The sequence below is a fragment of the Zingiber officinale genome, chromosome 5B (genome assembly GCF_018446385.1).
Source record: "Zingiber officinale cultivar Zhangliang chromosome 5B, Zo_v1.1, whole genome shotgun sequence".
Taxonomy (NCBI): Eukaryota; Viridiplantae; Streptophyta; class Magnoliopsida; order Zingiberales; family Zingiberaceae; genus Zingiber; species Zingiber officinale.
In genome coordinates, this window is record NC_055995.1 from 114650656 (window position 1) to 114676688 (window position 26033).

The 26033-nt window shown below is 36.8% G+C and overlaps 2 protein-coding genes across 8 annotated transcripts; both read right to left on the bottom strand.

Moving 5' to 3' along the window:
* Window positions 1-972: 972 nt before the first annotated feature.
* On the bottom strand, window positions 973-11384 carry LOC121985422 (FRIGIDA-like protein 3). Of its 2 annotated transcripts, none has more exons than XM_042538872.1 (4): window positions 11245-11384; window positions 3307-4360; window positions 2569-2738; window positions 973-1592 (listed from the first exon to the last, which is right to left on the bottom strand). In XM_042538872.1, exons 2-4 carry the CDS (start codon window positions 4352-4354, stop codon window positions 1152-1154), a joined length of 1659 nt encoding a protein of 552 aa, XP_042394806.1. In that variant the 5' UTR covers window positions 4355-4360; window positions 11245-11384; the 3' UTR covers window positions 973-1151. The 2 variants fall into 2 exon arrangements, with proteins under 2 accessions (XP_042394806.1, XP_042394805.1); XM_042538871.1 differs by having other exon boundaries at window positions 3307-4363.
* Window positions 11385-13157: 1773 nt separating this feature from the next.
* LOC121985423 (protein NLP2-like) lies at window positions 13158-24193 on the bottom strand. Of its 6 annotated transcripts, none has more exons than XM_042538877.1 (7): window positions 23957-24193; window positions 22496-23056; window positions 22134-22207; window positions 21779-21820; window positions 20995-21690; window positions 14608-14731; window positions 13158-14408 (listed from the first exon to the last, which is right to left on the bottom strand). In XM_042538877.1, exons 2-7 carry the CDS (start codon window positions 23007-23009, stop codon window positions 13450-13452), a joined length of 2409 nt encoding a protein of 802 aa, XP_042394811.1. In that variant the 5' UTR covers window positions 23010-23056; window positions 23957-24193; the 3' UTR covers window positions 13158-13449. The 6 variants fall into 6 exon arrangements, with proteins under 6 accessions (XP_042394811.1, XP_042394810.1, XP_042394808.1 ...); XM_042538876.1 differs by adding an exon at window positions 23130-23215 and having other exon boundaries at window positions 22134-23056; window positions 23957-24192; XM_042538874.1 differs by adding an exon at window positions 23130-23232 and having other exon boundaries at window positions 22134-23056; window positions 23957-24192.
* Between the last annotated feature and the right edge of the window lie 1840 nt (window positions 24194-26033).

Below are 26033 nucleotides of genomic sequence, written 5' to 3' on the forward strand. Positions count from 1 at the left end.
TTATGTTTTTGCTTTCCAAGTGGATTAGTTGTGACACCGATCATGTCATTCAAAAATAATAAACTAGCCAAACTAACTCGATTGCAATAAGGTAGCTAGGCATATTCGTTCGCTAAAATTAGCTTCTACCTAATTGACGATTCGCTTCACTGACTTTCGTTCAACCGTTCATTGTTTACTCGCAACACTGAACATGCGTAGTTTTTTTTGAAAAAGTCTATTGACACGTAGTTTGATATGATCGAATCAATTGTCTTTTGGGCACTCTTGAAAGTCGTGTGTTTTTTGATAAAATGTCGATAACTTTCATCAATGTAAGGCTAACCAACCTCTATAAGTACGTCTTCTCTCGCATTTTCTCAATGCAAAGCCTGATGGAGGGACTAATCCCTTTGATCTACAAAGCCATGATCAAGAGAAAGAAAAGCAAGCACGACTATAGATGCCTTTCCCGATCAAATTCCAGTGGCGACAACTACATGAGCGCACCACCGACGGAGGACCATCAGCCTAATGGGTTGGAGATGACTCGATTTACACATATGTTCATGACACCACCGTCAAAAAAGCTCTTGAGCTTTGGGGAATTAGGATGCTACACAAGGCATAGTTCGATGAGGGAATTCAATCATGATGGTTTATTGTTGGAACCGGTAGCCGAAAGACCACATGTTGGGAGGCAAGTGCCAATGAACAAGTTTTCTAAGGTTAGGAGTCTCCGAATAGCTTGTATTCGTGGATGAGCATGTAATGATTTAGATAGAGCGTCTAAGTTTTGCGTGAAGCTCCTAGTTGCTATACGCGATTTGGCTGTGCAACGCCACATGATCAATGAACAACTTTCTAATATAAGTTATCTGAGTGTCACAAATAGATGGCACTAAAACCAAACTCATCGCGCTAATAGAAAAAGATCAATGCACAAGAAACACAATTTTTGGTAGCTATCGTCAATGCACCCAAAGACAAATGTAAAACAAGCTCAAACTGGGGGCATTAGAAGGAAAATATCTAATGTCTGGAAATGTTACACACATTAATACAGAGATACAAATCTTATAGTTATGCAGATTTAGTTGATTAACATATAAGACCCCGTGGGTTAAAAAGCTCATAGTTAGACGAGATCATGGTCATTGGGGTTTTCTCCATTAGTGCAAATAAGCAGTCTGGTACTGGACTGGGTGAGCATTTCCGTAGTACAGGGTATGCGTAGAGGAGACGGTGTATGGAGTCGATCCCATCAGAGTAGGTTGATGACTTTCAGCAGCATAGAGATACTGTCTATCGTATGGGTAAGAGAACCGCTCGGGGCTGTCGTATGGGTGTGCAAACCTCTCAGGCGGTGTCCGGTAGAAGCTTTTGTCAGGCATGCTGGTAATACGAGGATTGTAAATGCTTCCGCCGGCACGAGGCCTCTTGGACTGGGGCTTTGCAGCTTCAGCAGCCCTCCTCTTGTCAGCCTTTGCTTTCTCTAGCTGTACGATGCGCTTCTGAAGTGGATCAATTGGGTATTGCTCCTCGAGCTTATGTTCCTCAATGCATTTGATGACAGCTTTAAGAGCAGATAATTCACGTTCATTCATTTCATTCTGGAAGAAAAGGATCAAAGTAAATAAAGTTTAGTTTGACAATACAATCACCCAGCCATCATAAACAAGCTATAAAATAAAGAAAATTTAGCAAAGAAATGACTACTTGCCGAGTCATCAAAATAACAGGTCCAACTGATCCTATTTGTTTTTATGATACTATACATGTCTTGGCTTTTTTTAATAACTCATAAAATCCCATAAGCAATAAAGAAGACATTTCTAAGTTTGTTTCAACTTTCAAGTCGTATTCAACCCATCACAACCCTAGTCTTGTATGTGAAGCAAGCCATGTTAGTGTTCTTAACACAAATTAAACATGCACACAAACCGCCAGATAAGAAGTTTAAAGTGAAGTAATTATCGTGGACAGCGAATTACAGGATTTACTGAGTTTCATTACAAAAAAACTTCACTGAAACTTGATAGTAAGAAATGGCAGTTCCCTTACATGAATTTATCCAACTACAAACAGAACATCACATCATAAGATTACTAATTAATCAACTTCAGAACTAATATCCGAAAGCTTGTCTGGATATAGAAGGTTATTGCATATCACTTCCAACTGAACATAACAGATATTGGAGAATATTTTTCCAATGTCCAGTATTTATCTCAAGAAATGAATATGCATGAATTAGAAGAAAAAAAAACTAATCAGTTGAGGGGTAATATTTGATAAAATAAAGTCACAGGAATGACTATAATCTTAATTCAACTGGCATAATTAAATAATTTATCAATTCACAAAACACCAAATAGTTGGAACACATGACTGGTTCTTGCTGCAATAGGTGGATAATTTATCAATCAATCATTAAACTGACCAAGAAAGCACAGCACACAAATAGTTGAGACAAACAGTTGCAACATCAATCATTCAGCTGCAATTTTCCCTACATTGACAACTAACTAGATATAAAATGAGGCTAGTTAGTAGGCAGTGTATTAATTCAATATACGAGGTCAGGACCTGTGCTCCAGGTGACATGCTTCCAGCTTTGACCTGGGATACTCTTCTTGCCTCCTTTAGATACTCTTTCAGCAATGGCACTGGAGCGAATTGTTCTGTAAGCTCAAATGCATATGCAAGATTAACAGCCTCAATTTGCCTCCCACTATTCTGAAGAAGTTCAATCAAACCTAAGAACAAATGATCCAATTAGAAGGAATGAGAAGGAAAAGGACGGCATGGAGTCATAGATAACTAAGATTAGTCACAAATAATGTTATTGCAAAAACAGATAATCTAATCATATATAGTTTCCTAGCAATCAGACTACCTGTAAGGATCTACATGCAAATGTCCAAATAGACAAAGATGTATATGTCAGATGACAATAAGGGAATATGAATAGGGAACTATCTAGGGGATTAACCCTTATAATTTTCACCATATTAACATATCAGGCATGATCGAAACAGAATATCTACTAGAAAATAATTGAATGCTTCAAGCAATGACGGGAAAAAATCTATAATAACAATCTCAAAAAGAACTAGTAGCCAAATTTACAATTTTGAATGATGAAGCATTTGAACCATGCAAAATTTTCTCATGAAAAACATATGAACTGAAACTGGAGATCAACTGGATTACTTAAAATTTTCATGTCCTATGTCCAATATGTTATTCCCAACTATTGGATAGGTAAATTTCAACACAAAGACCACCCTTGTAAGGTCTATAGATAAGGTAAAAACAGCCAACCTAGCATCTTATGTGACAAACCAAGTGAACGACACAAGTCGACAGTTTGACGACGTCGTGTAACAGCTGGCATTAGTTTGCAGATTTCATCTTGCTCAAATTCTGAGATAATATCAAAAGTAGCCAAAAGCTGAAGAAATGCATGTGCTTCCAATGAGTTTCCGCTGCTGGCTTCAATGTCCAGGTGATCCAATTTCAGCTTCCATTCCTTGGCTATTACCTTTGCCTTTTCTTTGATATCTGGTGTCAATATTTGCTTATCTGATAATGAATCTTGTATGCCATCTGCCAATAACAGTTCAAGTGATTCCATTAACATGAGACAAGTCCTTCGCTGGCCCAAAAGGTTCCCATCCTTCTTTGATCCAAGATTCTCTCTGGTGTAGAAGCCGTTTAGGGAATCCAAAACTAGAGTGAAAGGATTGGGTGCACTTTTAAGTGCAAATGGGAGTTCTTCACGTATGGAATTTAAGTTTTTCCTATTATCTGAGACAAACTTATGTAATCCTTCCACATCCATTTCTTCACAGAGTTTCACCAGCTCTGAGGGATGTTCACTGCCTGCATTTCCATTTTCTGTAGAGCACACATCTAAGCCAGAATTAGCTGGTGTAACACAGCATTTCTCTTCTGAAATAACATCGGCTACGGTATCTCTGGAATCAGCCATGGCATCTCTGACATTAGCAATGGGTTCTGGGGAACAGGTTTTGTATTGGTCAAATAAAGCTGCAAGAGCAGCGTCTCTCTTTTCCTGTAGTTTATCAAGTGACGAAAGCTCCTTGGCTACAACAGTAGCCTTCCGTTTCTCCAACATCTCTTGGGTCTCCATGAACTGTGTAGCATATTCCTTCTCCTGATCTTCCAACTCAACAAACCTTTTCTTTAGAGACTTCTCGAGGCCATGAAAATGTTCTTCGAGTTCTTTCCATTTTAGGTTCAGAGAAATGGCACTGTGACTCTCAAGTTCAGCAAATGCCTGATGTAATTGCTGTATCTTTGTAGTAGTAGAATCAATAAGTGTAGCAACTATCTTTGTATCAGCCATAGCAGACTACTATCAGAAAAGAAAAATAAATCTTTAGAAAATGAGCAGTAAATCAAAACATGAACTTGTTGAAATGGAATCAAAGATCTAATGAGTCAATCATCTTGGGTCACACTGCCACATAAAATAAGCAAGATGTCTGATTCAGATAAAAGGTTTCCTAGTGCATAATATTATACCAACAAAGGGCTCTTGGGAGGAGTATTATCCAGGCAATAATCATGGTACCACCCAAAAATTAAAACTATTAAAAATCAGTTGTTCAGCTATTGATGCTTTTCTAAGATAAATTTTATATTATTGGAAGTATGGTTCCTGTTGCACTAAGCACACTTGCAGTCTGTTGCTTACCAATTCATCTTTCTCTGAAGCTTGGTTGTTTGATAATCTTTCGTTTTTTTTTTCAAAGTACAAAAATCAGAAGTGACACAACATGGAAAGCACATATTTGAAATAACTAGTCTGTGTTTGTCTTATGTATTAACTTGACTGCTCACTATTTCAGTCTAACCATTAATAGCATGTCATCAAGAGACATACACTCAAGCATCTAGAAGGAGGGTGAGTCATATTATGATAATCCACATAATTCAGATAATAAAGTGCTTAAGTGTGAGTTCTAACAATCACATGGCAAGACCCAAAGTTATTTTCCTATTTTAAGGCAGCTACTTGCACAGAATGCCAAATCTAATTCCTTCTCATTTCTGAGCATTAAAAATTTATACATAAAAATCTAGCACCAACAAATGATATGACAAAAGCATAACAATTTCCAAAAACTAAGAATGGGAACAGGAGGGAATAAGTACGAATGGGAACAGGAGGGAATAAAAACATTTTAAGTTAAGATTGCTGAATTTGAATTGATGTACATAACAAAGGTTCAAATATCTGAAGACCAGTAATGTTGAGGCCTAAAAAACTGTGATAGATAATGGAAATAAAAGAGTTGAAAATTAAAAAACCAAGTTGATAGGAAAATATTTATCAGTTTCGGCGTGGGAACAGTGAAGGAGAACGAAAATGTCGACGCCATGCGCCGCGAGCTCATGTGACTCCGCCATGGCCATGGGGGTTGCGCGATGCCTCCGCTGCAACCACGGGGTTGTGCGACCCCTTTGCGGTGGCCGCTGGATCGCATGACGCCTCTGCGGCTGCCGCGTGGCCTGGTACTAGGTCGTGCCGATCGGTAGGCAGAAGAAAATGTTTCGTCCGTTTCAACCGGCTCAACATGATATTTTAATCCATGATTATATTTAAAATTCTCTGCCTCGCTGTGGTTATTACTAGTAAAGACACTATAGACAGCATAATTTTAGATAGTAAAAGAAAAATAAGGAAGTTAAAGAGACTAGAAGTACAAGGCATAAGCTGCTAGATCTTTTTGAGAGTCAAGAGCACTTCTTCATACAGAAGAGCTTTCATCATAGCGAAAAATATCCCTACTGGTCTCAATTTCAGAAAGGAGTTGATCCACCTAACTCTCAGTCACACCTGGCAAATCTATCTAATTTACACTAAGCCCTTCTTTTATCTTTGTCTCTCTCTAAACAAGTATGATATTCTTTCCTAGTGTGACTCACAGACCATTCTCTCTTCTTTCTCCTCTCTTCTTTGCCCATTCTCTTCTTTCATCTCCTTCATTACCTTCTGGAATCATAAGAGGTCATCCTCTGCTCTCTTATTTCTCCTAGACTGACTCCCTGGGTAGCAAATAGCCAGATGCAATCATATCTAAATCAGATAATCTGTGAGAAGTGTTGTTCTTTATATGAAATAAAGCAAGATAATACATATTAAACAATGAATCACTTCCTACGAACTGAGTCACTCTGAAGGGCATTAATGATTAAACCATGCTACTTTCAAGATTGCCATACCAATTACATATTAAAGGAACCTGTTACTTTCCAGTTGTTGGCTTTACCTTTCCCAGACTTCAGGTTGACTGACAATGGCATAGCTAAATGGAAAATCTACGGTAAGTTATGGAATCTCAAATCATTGATCACTTCTGGATCATTTTTCATTCCTCCAATTCATATACTCTCTTATTCATGCAAAACTTTAGTTTGATGTTTGAATGGTTAGATAAAGTCTTTGTTCCTTTTTTTCATATAAGATTTGTTATATTTTATACATGTCCTAAGACAATCATCTTAGAAATTGTATCATTTGTTAGATAAATAAATTCACTATTTGAGTATACATTCATTCTCTATGTATATGATTTGATCTTAAACTCAATTATTAAAGTCTGTAATACAATACATAGTATGAGAGAAATTGTGATTGAATTACAATTAGTGAGAATCTCATCATGTGTAATTATGTACGTATTGAAATTTTCCTTAATCGATGAATTGATGACACTAGGCATGAGACTAGCATATGTTATGCTTCTTGGTTTATCCAAGTAATCGGTCCTCACTGGCTAGAAACATTGAGATGTTGAGAGTGAGCATGTGGATGATAATTATGGATAGCTAGTTCATTGGATGTGACATGCTATGAAATTTCATGTGGTTCTATATATGTCGATGAAGATCTCATTGCAACTTGAGTGCAAGTTTCCTTAGACTTGAAGTATTCAAGTCATCTGGGTCATGGAGATATACTTTAACATTTTAGCAAACATCGCCTAGGAGGTGTAACTATGGGTTGATTGTGTATATGTCAATATGCTTGAAAGTGTTTGAATAGCTTATAGAGGATTCACCACTCCTTTTACAAAGGAGACGTATACCCTAAGGCCTCTTGTTAGGATTATTACTCGTAAGTCTTTGACCAAAGTATAACATGTCAAGAAGATAGTCTTCTTGGACACGTGTTTAGTGTAACGTAGTCAACCTAGTGGGAACTGACACTTAGACCATGTCTTAAACCAAGTGGATATAAGATGAGTGAAAGAAACAAGCGCACTGTAGTTGCTGAGAATTAGTTTTGGATCAACTATGATTTTCTGATCAATTGGGAATCATAATGTACTACTAGGTGGCACTTATGATCGATTCATAATTAATGGTTAATTATGAACGACCAACATAACCAGGAACGTATGGGGTCACACACACTATGAGTATATCCGAAAGACGTAAAATAAGTTTGAGAATTGGATTCTCAGATTAAGAAAGATTGAATTTGGTAGGACCAAATGAAGAGCAAATATGGAAAATATTTATTGGGCTGGAAGCGATAATGGGCCACGCCTCTTGTAGGTAAGGTTGGATCCACTTTGGTTTAGTTATGAATCAAAATTGGTTGGTTTAATTATGAACCAATTTGGTTTGGTTTTGAACCAAACTTGATGCTAGCAAATCGGATTGGCTTATTGAGTATGGGTTTGATCTTGCTTATCAAACCCTGATGGAGGTGTATATAAACCCGAGAAATAGAGTAAAGTAGAAAAACCTAATTGTGAATTAGGGTTTTCTAATTTTTCCTCTCCTTCTCCGTCTCTTGTTGTCGTCGACCACACAAAGGGTCAACGCCCCTTGTGTCGCGCCAACCAGCCACCAGCCACCTCCCTTACCGCCTGCCCTAAAGCCCCAGTTGTCTGTTGCCTCCCGCTGGCTTCCATGCCGCTAGACAGCAACACAAACTAGCATACAACAAGGAGTAGTTGTCCCTTGGGTACCGTCGGTTGCTTCTCCCCGTCACCAACCCTTCAGTTGTTGGGCAGTTGCAAAAGGTTGTTGCCTCCCTCGTATTGGTGTCATTGGGTTGCCCTCGCCACCCAGCACCAAATCGAGTTGAGGTTCTCTCTCGGATCATATCGTCTTCCTCCTTTGGCTAGTACCAAAATGAAGACGAAGCTTGTGGCTTTGTGAAGTCATCTCGAAGGTATCTCGACATGGATACAAATAAAGGCAATCCTTGTAAGGATTGCTAGTTGATGTTGTTTCCGCTATACGTCATCCAACCGATATAATCTCAAAAGAAGCTTAATTCTACGATTATGTCTATGCAAGTTTGTTCTGGTGGATGTGTGTGATGCATGTTGTAATAATTTAGGAAATTATTATGCTTCCGCTGCATATTTTTAAAAAAACAAAATTTTAAACGTGTATAGAAACACCCAACTCATTTTATCATATAAAATATTTGGTTTAATTGTGGCCACCATTGATATATGTGAAAAGTCAAAACAAAAACAAGGCTCTTTATCTTTTAATTAAGAAAATCTTGTTTGAGTTGGTCATTTTTTTATATTAATTTATCGGCTGGATCTTGCTATGATAGTTCTAGACTAACTAATTTAGGCTAGGTTTTAGATTATTTAGTATTATGTCAAAAAGTTCTTTTCATATTTTGCCAAAGTGTTAGCTAGTATTGGTTTGGCTAGGTTGTAAGATTCTAGAAGTTAGAGCGCACACACGTCACCATTCCTAGTAGGATAATGAGTTTGGCAACCTTGCAATAGTAGTCAATTGCCACTCAATTTGCTTTGCTATTAGCCCGCCAACCAGATGAGTCAAAGATTGGTAAAACTTAAGTAGTCAAAGCAGACATATATGTTAATTTCAAATACATGGCACTTCAACATATTATACAATGGCCACTTAGATGGTTATATAATCATGAATCATAGAGATTATACTTTAATATCTTGCTCAAGATTTAAAATCTCAACTCGGGCTCCGAGGTTTCAATCTCTAACAAGAACAATATGATTTTGATACCATATTGTGTCGTGTCATAATACTTTTGATACTTATTTAATGATACATTTTTGATACGCTATCATGTCATACTAGTGCAATTTTACTACTTTAATTCAATTATTAATGATACAACAACAATAACAACCAACTTTATCTTAATAGGCGGTCGTCTATATGGATCCTTCTACACCATTGGACTCTATCCCTTACTATATCATCATCTATATTTAAATAAATTTTATCTTATTTTATTTCCTAATTATATCTTGTTTGGTCAACCTCTTCCTTATTTAATGCATGTATTTGTCATAGTTTCACATTGTCTAACTGAAGCATTTATTAATCGTCTATGTACATGTTTATACCATCTTAAATGAATCTCTTGAAATTTTCCTTCTATAGGTACAACCCTAAGTTTTTCTCTAATGTTCTCAATTTTTATCTTGTTCATTCTCGTCTACACACATCCATTTTAACATCCTCATTTCTGCTCATGTGCTCGAGTCCTAGACACTCAGCTCCATATGATATAGCAGGTCTAACTGTCATTTTGTAAAACTTCCTTTTAAATTTAGAGGTACTTTATGATCATAAAGTACAACTTTCCTTCATTTCAACCATCTTATGTGTATTTTATGTAAGACATCTCTCAACCCCTCCATCATTTTATAACAAATGATCCTAAATATTTAAAGCTCTATAACGCATCATCTTTTATCTTAACAATTATTTTATTACGTCTAATATTGCTAAACTTAAATTCCATATACTCTGTTTTTACTCTATAAAGCCTAAAACCTTTCACTTCAATGTTTTCAGCCCAGATCACATGATTAATTGCACATAGTATAAATGTAACATTTATTATCTAGTTAATTATTTATTGATAATTATAATTGATGGTTTATTATTAATTTATTGATAATTCACTTGTAATTATAATATAATTTTCTACTAAATATAAGTATTTTTGTCCTATAAAATATAAGTGAATATTTACATTGTTAATTATTATTTAAAATTAAATTAGCCTAACGCTAATTGATATTTACCAACAATCTATATGTTTGATGTGTATAATCCTATGAGTTTGACACTAGAGCCCATCTGCGACTTTTTTAAACTTGTAACACCGAAACCCATTGACTCTCGTAGACTCACAACGTCCACATTGGAAATGAAGGCCTCTGAAACTATGTCACAGTAAAGGAGGCGGCGAACTAGGCAAAGGAAGACGCATATGAGGTAGCAGAGGAAGAGGTGGATGAGGCAATAAAGAAAGAGGAAGAGTAGGAAGAAGAGGAGGGAGAGGTTATGCAAGTGGAGAAGCTTGCTTGGAGGTTGGAGGTGTCACAAATGTTGAAGAAGCCTAACTTCTATCCCTATTTTGAGGATTTTGGATAATGGAGCATAATGTCAAGGAGATTTCCTGGAAAATGGATCAAGAGTGGTGTTGGTAGCGATGTTGTACTACGTCTTGGTAGGAAAGACGAATGAAAACTCTCGGCAGTGCTAACTAGCATGACTTGAGATTTTATTCCATGATCCTGCTCAAAGTTGCTCACATTTCCAGTTTCTCCAATTAAACTTCCATGTAAAATAAAAGTGTCAATTTCAACACTTTGCATTGTCTATATGCATCATAGATCGCATACCAAACCACCAAATATGTCAGTTCATATTTCATTCACACAAAGTTGAAATAATATGTTGCCATTTGGAATAGCCTACGCTTGGCGGAAAAAAAATTGCTCCTGTCTGTTGGCCTCAAGTCGTTTTCTTGTGGCACCCAACTAACCCAAATCGTAATTTTCTCCAAAACAATTTCCACTTCTCACGAATTATCAGTCTATCGCTCAGGCATCACCTCTAAAATTTCTCCAGTACCTCAAATCTCGAACCGAGACTATCTAGACAAGGCAATGCAAGAAGCAAACAATATTCAACTGAGTAAAATAGAAAACACAAAAGGCCTTAAAAAAAAACAAACCCTAGAAACCACACAAGAAACTGAACAGCCAATTTCGATCTTCAAAAACCGAATTCCAGAAACCTAAGCTAGAAATACCAAAGTTTCACCGATATACAGAACCCATTGGGGACAGATCATGTTCCCCAACCTCAGATCGCCAACACAACCCTAGGAACCAAGATCGGACCATAGATAGTCCAACGATGGGACGAATCTCAGAACAAACAGATAGAATGAGAAGGAAAACTCACGAGATTCAGCAGCCGCTAGGGATCAGCGGAGTGACGAGCGGGAGCACCGCCTGAAGCCTCCCATCGAAATGGCGATGCAGTGAAGGAGAGCGTGAAGAATGGAAGCAAGTCCTCGGATGCTTTCCCCTTTAAATAACAACAAGGGGTTGATGAAGGTGGGCTGGACGGCGGTATATAGACCGTTCATCCTTCGACGAACGGCTAGGATGGCCATTGAGATGAGGATCGGATGATGACGCATGGCTGGAACAGGAAACACGTTTCTAATGCGGCCATGCAAGGCCACGCGTCTCCCAGACGTCACAGGCCAAATAAAACCATCAAAATTTTAAAATACACATGAAAATATCCTAAACTTTCATTTTCATTCTTATAATTTAATAATTTAGTAATTATTCCTATACTTTAAATTTATTGTTAAAAAAAACCTCCGACCTCCAAAGTATGAGTTTGAATAGGTAAAATAGAGAAACCATTTGATCCTACCTCGTTAGTAAAAGATTATTATGTTGTTCCTTATAGTATGCCCATAAAGGAAGATAAACACTGTTAAATTAACTAAAAAGTGGGAGAGATTTTTCTGCGAGATAATTTAACTTTTATTTTGTTATTAATCATCTGCTATTCATTTAGTATTGTTTTAATACAAAATAACTAATATATTAAATCTAAAAAAATGAACTTGGCCAGGACCGATTTGTTCCTGCCCAAATTTAACAATATCTTTATTATTTTATCAATTTTTTCATTATCAAATTAGATTGTCGACAGCTATTCCCTTCTTCCTCTTTTATCAAATATCGTTTATGATTTTCAAATGGCTTCAATAAATAAAAATTATCCACTTTAAGATAACAACAATAATCAAGTCTTATCTCACTAAATGAGACCAGTTATATAAATTATTTTAAGTTATTAGACTTTATCTCCTACTATATTATCATCTATATTTAAATATATTTTATTTTATTTTATCATTACTAACCAAAAACGTCATCTTCCTTATTTAATGTGTATATTTATTATAGTTTAACATCATCTAAGTAAAATATTTGTTAGTCATCTAAATAAATAATTGTATATCTTAAACATGTTTTTAGGAGTTTTCACTCAATATATGTAATTTTAACTTTCATTTTAATGTTGACATTTCTTATCTTGTTCATCTTCATATATTTGTATATCCACCTTAACATCATCTCTACAACTTATTGCTCATGCACTTGAGTGATAGTTTAATATTCAACTTCATATAACCATTATTTTATAGAACTTTATGACCACAAAGAACATCATTTATTTATTTCAACTATTCTACTTGTATTTTATGTAAGATATATCTCTCAACCTTTCCATTATTTTACAAAAATGACCTTAAATATAAACTTTCAACTACTAACAACTCGTCATCTCTCATTCTAATAATTGTCTAATTATAACTAATATTAAATTTGATGAAAAAAATCTTTATTGTCCTATTCTTAATTCATAATATATTTTTTACTTTTACATATTTTTATTTTATATTTTGACATTTAAACAATGACAATCAAATATACTTTATGCTAATAATAACATCATCTATATTTAAATAAATTTTATTTTATCTTACTACTTAATCTTTTTTAGTCTTTTCTTTCTCATTTAATATGTATATTTATCATACTTAAATGTGTCTCTGCAAATTTTTCCTAAATATATTTGAATATTTAAAATTAAAAAAATTAAAATGATTTTGTCAAATTGTTTTACCTTAATATTACATATTACATGTTGAGCATTAAAGCAAGGAGTTATGTTTTCCCTTTCAAAATAAGTAGTGTAAGTTCTCATACCAAAACATGTAATCCGTGTTGCAAATGTTGTGACTTAATGCGATTGGTGATTGGCCTAAACCAAAATATTTGCCCACATTGAAAAAAAGTTAGTGATTGGATTTACAAAGTTTCACTAGCAAATAATATGTAAATTCCTTAGGATAATATACAGAGGTTAAAGAAAAAAAAATAGTATACAAGAAAATCCTAAAGAACTTTACTAACCAACTACAGCTCTAGAATTCTTATCGATTCTACATCTAAGTGTGTGTGCTAAAATAGGACTCGGACTCTGCCGACGATTTACCATATTAACAAAGCAGGACTTTACTGAAATGCTCACGTAGTATTGTACTTTCTTCTCAGGTATGTTCTTCTTCTATGTGATTCACAACTTTGGATAGTTACTACTGGTGGAGCTATCTACGTTACAAGGGACATATCGAACTTGTAGCTTCATATGTCGTGAGCCGACATTCTCCATCACATCAATGCATTCCTCCAAATCAGCATCGTTCTCCAACATCACCCACTCTTCCTCATCATCCATGTATTTCAGCTGGAAAGTCCCTCGCGGCAATTTGAATCTCCTTCCGATTTCCTCAAACAAGTGGTGACTACCTGAAGATGGAGAGTACTTGAATCTAACTGTGCCATCGTTGCAAGTAGCCTTCACTGTGACAAACGACAAAGTTTTCGAGAGTAATATCCTGTTCTTTATTGAGTTGTCGTCGCTGGAAGATTCGGTCATGCTGGAAGAAGGAGAAGGATTGTTGTTTTCTGTGTCTCCGCCATCTGCCTCAGCGTTCATTTGAGTTTTATCAAGTATAGCTGAACTTGAGCTTCCTGAAACAAACTGGCCTTCCAAGTTCGCCAACCTCGAGCCACAGCAGCCTATTGGTATGGCAAAACATGAATGATCAGTTGTGCCAGCTTGAGTTCTAGCATTCGGTGCCAGCCCACCATCTGCACAAGTCCAGTTCAAGTCTCTGCTATAATCATTTGAAAACCCGTCAAATTCATCGGTAGCACATTTTAGCTGGACTGTACTCTCTCTGACAAGGGAAGATCTATCCGGCTCCATTTTGTCAACGGGGTGTTCTTTCTCGATGCTGTGAAAAGAACCTTTAGGCTCTAAAGTTAGCGATGCCGGGTTTTCCACAGAGGAGACTGCCGCAACAAGGCAGCCAGTAGAAGGATCATATTTTATTGCTCCCTCCGCTCCTTGTACAGATCTTATTACACTTTGGATTTTTTGCAATGAACGATTGACCTTATTTATCTTGCGAGACGGCCATCTTAAAATTCCATGTTGTCTGCATATCCTTTTGAGTGTCGTAGGACAAACTGCAACATGAGATAAACATATTTAAAAAAATATGTTCTTAAAATGAAGGCTTTTTTGCTATAAACTATCAGTAAGTCACAAATGTAGCAGAGTATCGATACGACTTTGTATGTTACAAAGCTTTCGCTGAGGACTTCATATTCTTTAGATGAAAAATAAACGCTGACATATCGAAACCAGTACAGATGTAACGCTCACCACCAATATTCTTTGCAGCATCCTTGAGACTTCCAGAAAAGTATCGCTGAAGAACACTTAGACTAATATGCCTCTCAGTTGTACTGGGTTTTTTCTCAACTTGTTTGACTGAGCTTGATTTTAACTAGCACATGTTGAAACATGCAAGAATTAGGTCGACATAGAGGTTTCAATAAAAAAACTCCGATTCCCAGTAAATGAGCAAGCATCGTCGGCCAGTAAAAGGAAAAGAGACTTAACATTTAACAACTAACAATCAGAAGCTATGCTAAAGCAAGAGCATGGATGTCACAATTTCTTCTTTTTGATTTGATGATGTTGTAATTTGTAGATTTACCTTTTCTTTTTCAAGGACCTGCATGTTCATCTAGTGAGAAAATTCATAACTTAACTATTAATGCAATTAAACTCAAACATGGATAGCTGTTATGCCCGATAGATCTATTTATCTCGCTCTCTTCAACATGAATGACAACTGAATTTGAATCGCTCTCTTCAACATGAATGACAACTGAATTTGAAATGTGCTGCCGTATTAGAATGTTAATTATATATTGTTACAATACTTTAGGGATTTGCATAAAAGTGCCTTCTTGACATAAAATCAACAAATAAGTAAAGTCACAACATTTGATAATCCATTGCCTAAACTTGAATAGAATTGTTGCACCAAACCATTAGTGTTGGCAATATATATAGGGCATTTGAAAAAAAATTTTAGAGCTTCAATAGCACAAAAGCATTCCAATGAGACGAGATATTTTAGTCTGCCAATTGATATTTTGTTAATATTTTGACCGAAAACAACCCCCCAACATTTAAGACATTAGATTTCATGATGTCATATGTGTGAAACAGGTTAAAAAGCAATCACTTGTATATCTTGTATATTTTGATATGTTAAACATTGTGAACACAGGGCAATGATTGTGTTCTTTAAGCTTTTGTTTTATCCGTGCCAAATTTGACCATAGTTGAAAAATATCGTCATCATCAAGCTATATTTGTCATGACTATCGACTATTTGAGACCAACTACATGGATCTTATCTCTCCATTGAAATGTTATATGGTATCAATTGCCTTAATCAATTTGCCTTGACTTTTTCAACTTGAAGGATAAAACTCTAATAATTCAAAATCTATCCGTCTAGTAGACACACATTATGAATATGAGATAACGTAAATAATATCTACACTCCAACTTAGAGAGACATAAGGATAGCAATGGGATGAGTTTGTTTTTGGCACATGTGGATACCTAGCCTATTTAAACGAGTTTGGGTACCTGCAAGTGAAGTAGTAGATACACATTATGAATATGAGATAACTTTTAAGTTTAATGACTCAAATAACAAAAATTAATCAATTTTATAATAAAATATTTTTTCTTCTTTATTACATATTAAAGTCAAATTGAGTTCCTGTTAGTATCCACAAGAGTTATAATTATATGTTAGAGGTTTATTCCCACATGAGAAATTTAGTTAGTAATTCAATAGTTCTCTTGTGAAAACAAAGACAACTCTCCTCTCAATTGTATATATTTAATGCATTGAAGAGTTTCGATGACGGATAATGAAAAAATAAATATTTTTAAGTTATTATATTCTAAGTTAAACTCCGCCCATGATGACCGGTCATGGCCGGTCCCAAGCCCGGATAAAGGAGGAGGGTTGCGTTAGATTGTCAGCCAGCGTCAAACTATGGCAAATATTCAATGAATCAGCCGACTCCACCTAGTGGGAAAAGGCTTGATTGTTGTTGTTGTTGTATATTCTAAGTTACTTATACGACTAAAATTCTACCACAGTGGAAGTGAATTCAAAATTGCACCACTAACTAAATTTTAACTTTTTTTTCCCTTCTAAATGATGGTAGTGAACTCATTTAAAGAACGCGTTCAACTTCTATAGAGGGTTTTGCAACAATATTGATTAATTCTAATTCTAAGTAAATGTATTAAAGTAACTTTTGTAGGATCAAAGAAGCGGCTAAAGGGGGTTAGTTGCCTGAAATATGGAAATACAAAATGACTCAAGCACAATGATTAAATAAAAGGAGTCAGATATGTAGTGGAAAAATAAATCAATAAAGACAATGCTAACAAGTTGTTTATAATATGATTTGAATCACTGGTCCTATTCCACTGATTTGATAGATGTTAGATGAGTCACTTCTCAAAAATCCTACTAATTTGTTCTCCTTACAGCGGTGGAAAACATCATAAAAAACTTTTTCTCCTTAAAAAAATAATATAATAAAAGCATAAAGGAAAGCTTGTAAGAAAATCCAAAAACTTGCAAGAGACTAAAGATAGAAAGAATCTTTAAGTTTAGGGTGTTTAACAATAATAATAATAGACTATAAAAAATAGCGTGAGTGAGAATCTATAATGGGTTGTAGGTTAAACTTTTCTTGCCTCTTTCACACCAAGTTTGGATGAGTTTCACACAACTATTCTATTTAATTCCAATCAACTAAAACGTTAACCACACATGTCTTATCTGCTAGCTTTTGTTTTCAGTCGACTCAGTACATTTTTAGTCGACTCAAAATCATTCCAGTCAACTCAACAGCTATCAATCAACTTAATTGGATCCCAGTCATCTGTCAGGATTACGATTCCAGTCAATTTAAATCATATTGAGTCAACTCAAATCCAATTAAATCGACTCAACACCTTTCAGTTTACTCATATGATTGTTGCTGCAATCCTTATCCTTCAATGGATATTCTTGTTGGCTTACTCAAGCCAACTTCAATTGACTCAATTTTTGTTCATTTAGCTAAAGTTGAAACAGAATTCTTCTATTCATGAGAAAAAAGTCTTGAGTCGACTATTGAGTTGACTCAACTATGCGGTGGACTAACCTTAACTTCCAATTGATTGAATGTGCTCGTCAATACTTCATTCATCGACTATGACCTAGAAAGACTTGTTTCTTGATCGATTTCATGCCAAAGTAAAAATCTACCCAAAAACTAAGATTATAAGTCGCTCATAATCTTTCAAAGACTCACTTAGTCTTCATCTGCTAAGAGGTCATTGTTGGTGCAGGGAGCACCAGACAATTGTGTTAGATCAAGTCGCGCGTGAGAGGAGGGTGAATCACATGGTTTTGAAAACCTCATTCTTTTCGGTTTTCAAATCAAAGTATGAACATAGCGGAATAAGAGAATAGACAAATGAAAAACAATATGAACACAAGTGGTTTACTTGGTTAGGAGTCTTCAACGACTCCTACTCCAAGACCCAAGTCCCGCAGACCTATCGATGGGTAATCCATTAAAAACCCTCTTCCGGTACCTCCGAAAGAGAAGATCGAGTACAAAAAGATCGGAAAAGTGTAACAGACTACACTTTCTGTTTGCAAAAATTAAGTACAGAAACAATGACTTTGTTACTGACACGTAGGGATTGAAGTGAGAGTGCACGAGTATCGATGTTGATCTGCTGGACGCGATCGGAAGTTCTCAGAGTAGTTTTCGAGCGCAGCAACTTCGCAATAGAGTCGCAGCAAGAAGTCAGAATAGTCGGAACCTTAAATAGACACGTAGTAGCTCGTATAGTACTTGTTGGTTGATGTTTGGTCGAGACTGCCTTATAAAGGGCATGGAAGGCGCCTTCCATAACCATTGAAGACGCCTTCAACGTGGGTAAATCTGATCCCGACTTCGTTGTGCCTTATCTGCGACGGGATCCAAAAATTTATCCCTTGGAAGGTGCCTTCAAGTCATTAAAGGCGCCTTCCATGAACAGTGTGAAGGCGCCTTCCAATGCTTGAAGGCGCCTTGAGGTACTGTTCATCCAAAGGCTTTTTGCTCCTTTTGCCCTACAAGTTGTGTTAGTCCAAATCTAAAACATCTAACTTGCAAAAGAAAGTTAGTACAGTGATAATAAGAAGTAGTAATTAGCCTCTGTCCTCCCAGAACCAAAAACTAGTCAAGGTCTCAGATTAAAAATCCAAAATGGACTTAACCTAGATGACGCCTGTCCCTCAACCAGGATGCGTCCTCACTTAGTCACTCTCCTCCAGTGGCTTACCTTTACTTACCAATTTGCTGTTGGTTGACTAGCCTCTTGACTCATCATGTTTTCATGCCAGTTGTCCGGTCCACAAACCCAACTAGGCTTCTACAAATTGTCCGATCCCGCGGACCCAACTGGTCTTCCTGCTAGATATCTCGTTGGCCTGTTGACCTATCTGGACTTCGCACCAACTATCCGTCCCGGACCTAGCTGGATTTCTGCCTGGTGTCCGGTCCTTCATATCATCAATTCCTGCACACTTGGTAAAGTAATCAGATCACAAAAACATCTAACTTAACTCACTTGTCATTCATCAAAATATGAGTTAGACCGTTAGTGCAAACTGCACCAACAGATTGAACCTGTGTTTTGATAATGGCAAAGAGATTCAAAGTTAAGTTGTCTTGTTATCTAACAAGTGTGACTGAATTTTCAGGAAAGTCCTAAGTTGTCTTATGCAAAAGTCCTAATGGATTCTAGGCAGGTGGAAAGTCCTAGCTGCGGTTAGACAACGACCTCTTGCTCCGAGAGACTGGGCGAAGTCTTGGCGGTTCGAAGACTTTGGGCGAAATCCTAGAGTCGAGGACTTTAGGCGAAAATCCTGCGGACCCTAGCTGGAAGACTGGATTGATCGTGGATCAGACGTTCAGTATGAAGACATGAAGTCTCGGACACTGAACAAAAGTCCAGACGGTATTGAGGATCGGTCTAGTAAAAGGTAATTTCTCCTGAGAGGAGGAATCAGTGAGGACGTGTTCCCCGAAGAGGGAACAGTAAGCGTCGGTCCGACTTAGAATTTCAACGAAACTCAAAGTCAGGACCGAACAACTCGAATGCTGTCAAAATCATACCTTATTTATATTGTTTTGCATGGGCTAACTTTATTTTGCAGAAAATGAAGTTGTTGGAAAAAGTTGGTCTGAGCACCCGGAGCAGGTACCTGGAGAGGCACCCTCGCGGTTCGGTCGCTCAGAGTTGCTCCAGGCGACCGGACTGCTGATTGGCGGACCTACATCACGATCCGAGCGCCTAGGGGTGGTTCGAGCGTCCAGAGGTGGATAACTCTTGCCGGATCGAGTTTCAACGAGAGCACGCCATCTCATCCCTGTGGGGGCGCCCGAGGGAGGTTCCAGGCACCCGAAGTGGGCTATAAAAGGAGGATTTGACCAGCACCTCAAGAACAACTTCCGCTTCTGTGTGCTGCTTAGAACACACTTCCTCGATGCCCAAAAGCTGCTCCGACAATAATTGCGCTCAAGTCGTTGGTATTGTTGTTATTCAAATTACTTGTACTAAAGTTGTAATTATTCTTGTAATCATCGGATTGATTAGTATTTGCCCATCGAAAGCACTGTCACGTGCGGGCCTTAGAGTAAGAGTCGCCACAAGCTCCGAACCAAGTAACTATTGGTGTGTTAGTGTTGTCTCTTTCTTTCTTTTTGTCTTTATTCCGCTGTCATTTTACTCGATCGATTTTAAACGTTCGTGAGGAAGCCACAAGCGCTATTCACACCCCCTCCCCCCCTCTAGTGCGTCTCGATCCTGCAACCATGTCTCCAAGTCTTTCTCTGCTAAGAGACCTTACCTTTGGGTTTTCCTCAAAGGCACCTACTACACTCAACCATCCTTTCAATACCTATCAATATTCTTCATCTGCCAAGGTCCTCTTGGACTTTTCTCTTTGTCAACATGTGTTGAACTTCTCCATCGGCCAACATTTGTTAGACTTCTCCATCGGCCAACATTTGTTAGACTTCTCCAGCTGCCAAGGAATTCTTCAACTTATCCATCTGCCAAGACCTATTGAACTTCTTTATTTGTCAAGTATCTAATCAACCTTGACCGACCTACTTAGATTTTTCCAACCCAAAATTTGTTGCCATCACTACACCTACACACTTGGTAAACATATGACATAGATCTAACTCTTTGTCAACAACATCCATCTTAGTCGAATTTGACCACTTGAGGCATGATTGGACCAACTTTTAATTATCCTAAACTAATGATTTTCTTTGATCTTCCTCAATGCCTCTCTTTTACAGAGAGTTCGTGTACTAGTCAAAAGTATTAGACGCCAAATCAAATTATTAATAGCCACAGTTTGAGTGATGTCACTCTAAAGTCCATAAGGTAAAGTGTATACTTAGATTTCCACATAACTACAAGGGATCATGTTAGCAATCATGAGGACAAAAGGACCATCAGTTCAACATAGGATGCTTCATGAAGGCCTCAATTATTTGACAACATGACAATTAAGCAAAACAAATAGATAACACATCTGCAGCTCAAGACATTACAGAAACCATACTCAAAGCATGACACTAGAAATAAGATTGAGGAAGCAAGCACCTCTTCATGATGAGCATCACCATTTTGTTCCTCAGATGCAATCTCCTTAGCTCCAAAGTTAACTTTATAAGTTGTTTCATCAATTCTGTCCACTGGTTGAGAGCACTTAATTGAGAAATCAGTTGATGAGGAACATACTGGTGCTTCTGAAACTCCAGCTATCTCTGCTTCTGCTTTTTCAGCATCCGAAACAGATCTCAAACTTCTGCAAATTCTCTTCATGTTACTTGAGAGGATATTTAAAAGGAGTTGTTGCTCTTCAGTGCCTGCACAATTTACTGGTAGAAAGAACTCTAGTATGTAATCATCATCTCCGGTGTATGTGCTCCTGACTCTGATTGCAACTGCAGCATGAAGGTTGAACTTACGAGCATGGTGTACAAGTGGATATTCTTGAATGTCATACTCCTTTACATCAGGGGAGAAGAATGGATGATTTGATTGAAGAGCCTTCCCAGCAATGCCTTGTTCAGTCTCAAGGCTATGTTCAGCGCATGCATGAAGAAAACCTTGCATTCGTGTATCGTGAACATAGCAAGCTGATTCTTGGATGCAAAGGATAGGCCTACTTAAATGGTTACCATCAGGTCTTATAGGAACCCATGAAAGTGCCAGCGGTAACATGTATGCATGACATAAATATCTCGATACATCAAGAATCTCTGAGAATGCAGAAAGTTGGCTCTTTGTGAGATTCTGCAAAAGAAAAGAAATCATTCTTAAAAATCATTTAGAAGCATCATTCCATCTTAGAAGAAAATTGATCTCAGATTAGCACAACTACCTGTAGGGAAGCCTGTACTTTTGTGGACCTCAAGTTCACTGCCTGAAAAGGCCAAAAAAAAGGCACCTTGAGATGCAAAAAGATAAGAATGTTTCTCAAACATGATAGTTCACAGATAAAAACATATAATAACTAAAAGACAAAAAAAACAAACAGGTCTAAAGTCTGCTCTCAGCAAGGATCTGAAATCTGAAGAGAAACACAAGCCTTATTGTTATGTCTCATAAGCCCAGTGACAATCCAAGAGAGAAGAAACAACAAAGAATATCCTCCAGACCACTTCACAGTCATATGTTGGCAAAACATATTACATATATGTTCATGTGAAGATTTTTAATGTCATAGCAACACTGACCTCAAGAGCTTCAGAAATTTTTTCCATCTCTGTATCAAAATTGCATTTTTCATTTGTTGTAACAAGCTCAAGCACTGCACGACATGAATCTACATCAGCGTCAAAAATTGGAACAGCAAGAGAACCACATACCTTGTGATTGACTGCATGGTCCATCCTCAAGTACTCAAAGTTTCTATAATAGATGACATTTGAGGTCCACTCTGGCCTTCCAGAGACATAGACACGCCCAGGAAGCCCAGTGAATAAACCAGGGGCTTCCCTAGATGAGAAGGTAAAATGCCTTGAAACTTCGCGGTACCCAGCAAGACTATTGTCTAGGAGAAAAGGTTGCTCAGATGTACTTAACACATATTGCTCACCGTGATTAATGGGCATCCAAACCTGGGCGAGAATTCCACCACATGATGATTCCCTGACCAAGGATAGAGCCTTAAGCATTCTTTCTTCAAGAGAAATCACTTGGAGGGATGGAGGAACATGAAGCACCACTTCGTTTGACTTGGAATCAAAAGCAGAATAACTAGCACTCCTACTGCTAACATCCATTCCGGGGCAATCTGATGAAGACCCTTGCCTCAATCTAGAAAATAGTTTATTATCCCTGTGGGTATGATTAGCATCACCCATGTTGCTATTAACTCCAAGAACACCATTTGTCATTTGAGTAGAGACCCTTGGTGATGACAAGGAAGCCCACAAACCAGATTCTTGTTGAGCAGCTGGAAAACTTAAAGTAGATACAATTTGATCTACAATTGTTGGACTACATGCTTCACTATAACCATCAAAATTCATGAGGAAGAAGAGCCCAAATGGATCATTAGGAATTGGGCTCCCACCCCCTTCATAATCAGTAAGCGGTAAGTCGTCCATAAGATTTTACTTGGAAATTCTATGAAGCCAATTTTCCTTTTCAGTTCCTGCACATCAATGCACTCATGAGACAATCTTTTCCACAGAAGCAGCTTTATTCTTCCAGCAATGAGCATGTACAGGGAAAAACAGTTATCTGCAAGCCAGAGGGAAGAATACGAAAGAAACCGCCAACACAATATGAGAAAAACCGCGGTGCTGAAACGCTGCAATCACATCATCCCTAGAACGGAGGTCAGTTCGATGAATCATTTGCCATTAAAAAACAAAATTTTCGCTATAAAATAGGATCATCGATCCATAAAAAGGATTTTAGGAGGTACTATCCTAGTTACCAGCTCAACCAAATAACAAATTGCTATCGCATAGCAAAACGAGAGAGAACGAATCCTACCTGCGAATCGAAGAAAGAAAAAAGCTCGGTTAAACGCTGCAATCGCATCATTCCTAGCACCGAGGTCAGTTCGATGAATCATTTGCGATTAAAAGTCAAAATTTTCGCTATAGAATAGGATCATCGATACAGCAAAAGGATTTTAGGAGGTACTATCCTACTTACCAGCTCAACCAAAATACCAAATTGCTGTCGCATAGTAAAACGGGAGAGAGAACGAACCCAACCATCACCCCGTCACCGAGGTCAGTTTGCTGAATCATTTGCGATTAAAAATCAAAATTTTCGCTATAGAATAGGATCATCGATCCAGCAAAAGGATTTTAGGAGGTGCTATCCTAGTTACCAGCTCAACAAAAAAAACAAATTGCTATCGCATAGCAAAACGAGAGAGAGGACGAACCCTACCTACGAATCCAAGAAACAATAAATCTCTCGAAAACGCTGCAATCACATCACCCCTGTCACCTAGGGAGGTGCTAGCCTAGTTACCAGCTCAACCAAAAAACAAATTACTATCGCATATCAAAGCGAGAGAGAGGACGAACCCTACCTGCGAATTGAAGAAACAAGAAAGCTCGGCGATAAGTATAGTCCGCGCCGCACGCCGATCCGTCTTAGCTCACAGAGTGGGAACGAGAGATTCCCACGCTGATCGCCTCAACCAGCAACAAGTGGTGGTCTCCACTTTCGAGAGCAATTTAAGCGATCGGGCGAGCGGAAGAGAAAGCGACGCAGCAGAGAGTTTGCGGCGATGACGATTGCGGAAAAGGATTGTTCCCGTTGAAAAACGCCAGAAGCAGCTGAGGAATTTCGGCGGCAGTTAAATGAAGGCCACTCAAAGAGCCTTGAATTACCATCTCGCCATTCTAGTTAAAAACAATTTATCCAATAAAACCCCGAGAAATCCTAAATTTCAGAAACATCCGGCATTGACATGACATTTTATGATTATTATTGTCAAAGATTCCCTCATATTTTTCGGAAAAATCAAAATCATATCTTATCCCTAAATTACTTTTCCCACATGTTCCTCATGCCTTTAGAAGATTCACGTCAGTTACCATAGGGCTAACTCTCAACAATTTGACCTTAACAATGCATATTGAGATGAAAATGGACTATTGTATGAGCTAGTGGAGGAGGAAGCTTATGGTTTAGAAATCGAGGAAGATGATTTTCACCATTTAACGATGGACGAGGAAGAACAGATGGTCTATGAATATTCTGAAAGAAGAACCAAAAGTTGACTAAGGTAACCCGACATTGTATTAGGTAGTTTTGCCAATTTCCCAGCCTTTTTTATGATGATGTCATTTTAATATAATTCTTATTACCTATTATATATAAGTGTTTCTATGTGATAAAAAGTTTTAGAAAAGTTCTAAAGGATTATGTGATATGAAAAGTTTTTTAGATTACACACATGAAGTACAAAATGAAGTCTGTTTGCAAGGTTAGGGCATGTAATTAAGCATTATTGCTAAACAACTTAGAAAATCTCACATCGCTATGTTTGACAACCTACACACTTTCAAAGTGATCATATACTCAAATTTTGAATCCGAATGTGTAGATGCATTGTAAGAGATTATTGGAGCTCAAAGTAATCAACCAACTCAAAATTGATCGTATAACAATTTTAGTTGGGGATGATCTAAGAATTAGAGTTTGGGGACTTAAACTTAATGTAAAAAATTTTGTACCTCAATATTTTAACATATCTGGTTGATATCCAGGTATGAATGTCTTATCTTATCTTATAGATTAATATGATATTTACATATCTATTATCTTTTTTCTGAATCTCGTTCAATATAAGTAGAAGATGATTGATGATCATCGCTAAGAGAGAAAATTGAAAGAATTTAGACAATGAGAATTGAAAGAATTTCACTAAATTGATGTTACATTATTGAGGATGGTAGAAATTGAAGTACTTTTATTAGTTTGATTATCTCTTTCTAAGAGAAAGAGGATAACAATGTATTTTCTTCATTTGCATAAACAAATTCATATTTCATTTTAAAATAATTCAAGTTATATCCCTAAATAATAAAAATAATAATCAAACAAATAAACAAGTAATAATCAATCAATTTAGGTCAACAATAAGGAAACTAAAATCTTACCTTCTTTTCCGATGATCTCGATTAGCTCAGACGATAAGAAAAGGTAAAATAAACTGAGAGGAAGAAAGATTAAGATGGTTGTTATTGGTCACTTCGGGTTAGTTTGTTGATTTCTTTATTTTATTAAAAAAATTATTATTTAACAAAAATTTTATAGATTAATTAAACAAACTGTCTCTGGTTTTGGCATTTAAATTATAGATGTATTCAATGAGGCTATGAGAATCCATCGTGCTTTTAAAGGGGCAAACGATTCCATTTGACATTTTTGTTCAAAATTATTTTTAGTTAAATTTAAAATTTAAACATATAGACATGTTATAGTTAAGATTATTAACATTTTTTTAAATAGTTTTGGCATTTTAAGAATATGAGTTGATTCTAATGCCTTATCTATCAATTTAAATTAAAAATTAAACATAAATGATTATATATTGTTTGGTCACCTAAGTGGATTGCAAGAATATCCTAAAGTACATTGACATATTCAAATTTAAA